Raw genomic sequence first — 5,938 nt, 5'->3', positions numbered from 1 at the left:
AGACTGCCAGATGACCCCGCTCGGAGCGCCGCACACCGAGCAGCAGTGACGCGACGCTCGGCGAGGTAAGTAAGAAGACGCGCTGGCGCTGACTCGAGTATAAGCCGAGGGGGGCACTTTTCACCCAAAAAAATGGGCTGAAAATCTCGGCTTATACTCGAGTATATACGGTAAGTACTCTGTGAAAATATTTCAAATATAATCTTTTTTTTCTGTTTATTTGGATTCCATATATGTGTAAGTTTTTCAGCATCCAAACTTCTGTACATCCAGAAACAAAAGTATATATTTATTTAGACTGTATACATGTATGCATTACATAGGGTTTCTATGTTTCTACATTCATATTTCATTAGATGGGCCAAAAGACAACTATTTCATAAAGTAAATGAACCTAGCATGAACCTAGCATAGCTGTAAAATTTAATCTAAAGCCTCAAACCTAACTGAAGCCCTAATCCTAAAAAGGGATAAGTGTATAGAACTGTGTGGATAGAGATCTAAACCAGGTCAAGCTTGTTTTTATACCAGCCAATTTCACTGAGACAGCTGTTTATTAGTTTTCATTCATTCAAATCCAATGTACCAAGCATTTTGGCAAGAATCCAAGTAGGCTCTCTACTCAGCTCAAAATAATTTTTGTACCTATCAATATCTGGTGGGCTCTTCTGGAGGAGACCTTCCAAAAGTACATTAGCTATCACAACACAATACCAGTAATGGGAGTTCTGGAGGAGGTGTGGTAACATGGCGGGTTTATGTGCAATTTACCTGTGTCCCCACTTCTAACAAGCCTACTACACATTTCCCTATCAATCAATTATTGAATTTGCCAAATACATCATAGGACTGTATCATAGTTATCTTCCAGCACCCCATGCTCTAGAAGAATTTAAATCCTTTTTAAAGCTTTTAAAACAGTTGGGGCCCAAGGGTGGGCTTTCAGTATTAAAATTAATGTCCAATAATGTAGCACATACGGACTGGTATTAGAATGCCATGGAAAATTTTGTATGGTTTGTATGAAAGTCTGGTGTGACCAGGGTATAGGTCTACCTTTTTATTATATATTTGTGTTAAGATTTGTTATTGGCAACCACTATTGCAGGGACAGATTAGGCTACAGATTTAAGTACCATTAAAGCAGATTTTTATTTCCCAACTTGCATCCCCCCCACACCAAAAAGGGTCATATCAATGCAGGGAACCCATCTGATTGGCTTCTGGAGCAGTCTTGGATACTGTTTTATAGTGGCACTTGCATCTAGGTAGGGTTTTGTGTCACTGCAATATAGGATTACGTATGATAGGCTGGGCCTATTCTCTACAGTGCAACAATGTGGAAACTATGGGGATGTCCTGGGCTGTGCTGGGAATAAAACTTAACTGACTGTGCCGGCAGCTTATTCTGTCAGTTATCTGACAAAACTATGAGCTTAATAATGTTACTGAAGATATGCTATCAGGAACCAATTTGCTACTTGCATATTAGGGTAGGGGATGTTACGATGTTCTTTAAGTACGAAAATATACGTGCCTTTTGGTGCCTGCTTCACATATCTGCCAAGGTTAAGACAATTTAAAACAATCATCTGTTCACTTCAAATCAGCATATGGTTGAGGGGCCTTTTTAAAATTTTTTAAAATAAAAAGTTGTGATAGGCACAAAAACAGAGTTTTGATAAGATGCTGAATGGAAGATGTAATGTGTGCAGGCTTACAGTCAGGCATATTCTTGAAGAGTTTAATGTATACTGTTAGAAAGGGAGTGGATAGTGTGAGATTTACATAAAAGTGAGAACAAGAGATTGTAGACTGTATGATAGCTCTCAGGCAGCCCAGACTATTCTACAGTGTCTAACTATCAACCACTAAGCTGCAGTTCTTCTAAGAGATATGAATGTCATGTTGGCCGCAGGATGTTGGCGGCTGTAAACGGATGATGAAAACTGTACACAGCAGTTCTAGTACGAGCATTGTTAATAATTTATGTCCTGCTGGGCCAGACCGATGATATGTGAAGCTGCTACTGGCAATATGGAAAGGCACATCATTCATTCTCTGGTGCAGCATTTGGGACATTATTATGCATAGAACTTTACAGCTGCATTATGCACAAAAGCAGGGTTTATCTTTGACACTTACACATAACATAAGTGATACATGTATAAGAAATAAGCCCTACAGTGATATACTATAAACATGTAAAACATATTATGATGCTATAAGGACAACATTTGTTTTTATGAGATCTGAAAGAGTTTGCAAAGATTGAACAGATGAAAAGTAAAAAAGCAATGCAAAACAAGCAGGACCTACAATCTACTTTATCTGTAGTGGAAATCTGAGGCCATTGAGAGTAATTAGCTGTGTGCAATTTTCAACAGAGATTAGTAAACCTGGTCAGGTTTGGTTTCAGCCAAATTCACTGAATGCAGTGGAAAGTCCACAATTCCCCAAATCAGGGCCCAACTCCACTGAAGTCTATAGGAGGCTAAACTAGCTATATTTTCTGGCCTTTCTCAAGGCTATTGGATAATATATTTTGGGCATGGGTAGCTGGGCGCTGCCATGGGGGATATGTACCAATATAAAAAATGTTTACAAATATCTTTTAGCAGGGTGAGGGTCTGTTCATGTGGCTTAAAGAGCAACATTCACAAAATACACAAATCCTTTAAATACCATGCTTGTTTGCTTACATTATACTTCATTATGGTAGTAGGGAAACAGCGGCAGCTGGCAGGTCATCATGACTGACAATGGATTTACATAGCTTGGCAATGTAATAAAGGATAGATTTACATCATGAGACATGATTTTCAGGGGGTTTTTTTTCACAGTTTGATCGTGTTTATTTAGACTTAACCTTTTTTGGTAATGCGTAATAAGGGCTACTAATGTACCCATGTAATCATTCCCCATGGAGGAGGTGAAAAATTGGGGGTGCCTTTATTATAAAGGGGATTCCTGACTCCTAAAAGCCCCCTACAACCCCCCATACTTTTTGGGGACCAACATATGGAGAAGACATTGGAACAAGGTGCCTTGCAAAGCTTCCTACCCAAATCCGACTACACAGGTTGAAGTAGGTACAGTAAAACCAAGGAAAAGGGAGTCCACAAGTGCAATTAAGGAATTAGGTTTATTAAAGAAGCCACATACAGCAGAGAGAACGCAGAGTACCAATGTTGGAAGGGGTTTGAACTGTAATACGCACTGCCTACCATAGAGTTTAGAAACCGGAAGCCTCTACTCAATGACCATAATTTTAGAAAACATGCAAAACCCGAACTGCTGTCCTCATCAAGCAATCATATTAACTTTCTTCTTTATAAGAATAAGACTGCTTCTAAAACTAGTTGTGTGGCTTCTGTGCATGCAGTGGCTTCCATTTCCTACAGTCATGTGAAAACGTTTAACACATTATGCACTATATCGTACTATACATTGGTAGGTGTATGTGTCTGCATTATGCATGATCTCTGTTATTTTCTAAATGATAAAATATCAAACAATCAGACACACTTGAGAACTGCCATTTCTAAACTGTTTTTGGTATTGGGGTAATAGTGGTATTAGGTTTAACTAGGGAAGTATACGTGAGTAGGGAAGGTATAAACCACTAATAGGTTGTTTTATCCTGTATGTTTCCTGCTGGAGACATTTTTCTTCACGTCTTGGAAAGTGAAAGGAAATCTCCCAAAAGTGAGGGGAATTTCCTTCTTATACAGTTGTAACTAGAACATTTGTCCTCAGGGGAAGGTTTCCCCTAATGTTGTGCTCTAATTACAACTTTAACATGTAGGTTTTCCTTTCTCTATTAGTTACAATGGTAACAAGGATGAATAGAGGGGTCAGTCACCCCAGTGGGGACACCAACAGGAATATAAACATAATATTTAAATTATATCCTTTACATTTGCATGATATGTGTCTGTTTCATACAGTATGAATTATTGTCAGTTTGTTTGCCTATGCAGAAATATGTGTGGTTCTACGACTCAGACTGCATTGTTTGTATTTCACATGGCATTGCACAAATGTATTCTTTGTTTCCTACAGATTATTTTAGAGAGTGTACGTCAATGCACAAGTTACTGCCGGTGTGATAAATAAGCAGATGATAGGTGAGGTGTTTTCTGCACGCTGCCTCTCTGCTGTACTGGTAACATCAGTAACTCTGTTTGGACCACAGTGGCTCATGAATAATCCCTGCCAGCTGGCACAGCAGTGATTACTGAGCTGATGGCCCATTCATTCAGTCTGCCAGGACTGCTGACTGAGGCTCGGCCAGACTGATACCTACAGATCTAAGCTCTGCCATCCCGTTATGCACACATTGTATCTGCTTAAGGGTTGAGGCACTTGTGTTCCTATAACATCTTTATCAGCTACTAGGGCTGTCAACATATATTCATTACAAACGGATGTATACATAATCCTACTCTCAACAGTGTTTAACATGACAGAATGTTGTATTATGAAGAATCACATAATTTATTACTATAAAGGCATCACATTTTCTAAAGATTGTGCATTTCATATTATTGTGCTGAAATGCTAAATACAGAAGAGAGGACAAAAGAGCTGCAATTACATTAAGTACCTACTGTTATAAACTACAGGTCACATAGTCATTCAACTGCTACAGTATTAATATTCTGGAAGTGAAATATTTTCTGTACCTGCCATAGAACCTTTTTACTTATGACTGCTGTCGTTCTTGTTTTTGTATGGTTGTAGACAAATGTTGCCAGTATATAATATTTTATAACAGTGGGTACATATTTGTAATTTAATTGCTAGGTATAAAGCTTGTTTCATCGGGTTAATCATTTACAGAACTTATTTATAAAGAGAAGACTTCTTGCAGTGCACAAACAAGGCCATTTCTCACTGCAATGAATTGGCTGTATATATTTTAAAGGACTGAGAAACAACTGTTTCTGTAGGACTGATGTGCTTAAGTGTAAGTCAAGTGAGGTATCCTTTTGACTTATTCTGTCCTCCACTTTTAACTCACTTGTGAGGTGCTTATGATTAGCTAATGCATTGCTTGTATGTTGCTTTTAAGATGCTTTGAGATGCTTTTACATTCATATTGTCTTTTATGAGAAAGGAGAGCAATTAAGAAGCAGGTTAATGCTTGTGTATACAAGCCTATAGGATTTGAAATACTACCATGGGTAAAGTCAATAGATAGATAGGCAGGTACACAGAGAGACAGATAGATAGATAGATAGATAGATAGATAGATAGATAGATAGATAGATAGATAGATAGATAGATAGATATTTTTCAGATATAATCTTCATATAGGAGTGAATAAAGTGTAAAAAGGGTCTTCGATATGATCTGCTAAATCAGCAAATTTTAGCATTAACTATGTAGTTCAAGTGCTTACCTCAATAGACATAAACTGAATGGATTATTTAGTTAGGCAGTAACACTACATAGCTACTGGTAAATTGTATAGAAGCATTATACCTGGTTTGAGTTATATCAAGGCAATCCTGTAATGATGCTCTATTAAGTAGGATCATATGAGCAAACCAGCCTTCACTTACCTGCAGACCAATTGGACCAGGGGGACCTGGGAAACCACGAGCGCCTTCATCCCCCTTCTGCCCAAACATTCCTTGCTGACCTCTTGGTCCAGGTTCTCCATCTGATCCCTGCAGGCAATGAGTGAGAGAGGCTTTAAAATATACAACAGATGGCAAAATTGCCAAGTAAGAAAATACTGCTTCAAACACCTTTGGCTTGCATTGAACACAGATACAAAGTAACTGTAAATGTAACTGCATTAAAGTTAGCTCACTCTGTCTACAATGCATTAACCCAATTCTTCAATGTTCAATGGTTTTGAATGCAATCATATAACACCATATAACACCGCCTGAGGCTGTAGAGTGGGGGTAAGGGGGTTTCTGCT

At 38.3% G+C, this 5,938-nt stretch overlaps 1 protein-coding gene across 5 annotated transcripts in view; it reads right to left on the bottom strand.

The window, feature by feature from the left end:
• Positions 1 to 5,938, bottom strand: part of COL11A1 (collagen type XI alpha 1 chain) — a 199,621-nt gene that overhangs the window by 35,252 nt on the left and 158,431 nt on the right. For all 5 annotated transcript variants that reach the window (XM_018558297.1, XM_018558298.1, XM_018558302.1 and 2 more), the window contains one exon: positions 5,571 to 5,678. In XM_018558297.1, the coding sequence (XP_018413799.1) occupies positions 5,571 to 5,678 (108 nt within the window). The remainder of the gene's footprint in view (positions 1 to 5,570; positions 5,679 to 5,938) is intronic.

This window comes from Nanorana parkeri, unplaced genomic scaffold (assembly GCF_000935625.1).
Source record: "Nanorana parkeri isolate BGI_ZX_2015 unplaced genomic scaffold, ASM93562v1 scaffold330, whole genome shotgun sequence".
NCBI classification, from domain to species: Eukaryota; Metazoa; Chordata; class Amphibia; order Anura; family Dicroglossidae; genus Nanorana; species Nanorana parkeri.
This window is presented reverse-complemented; position numbering and strand designations above follow the sequence as displayed.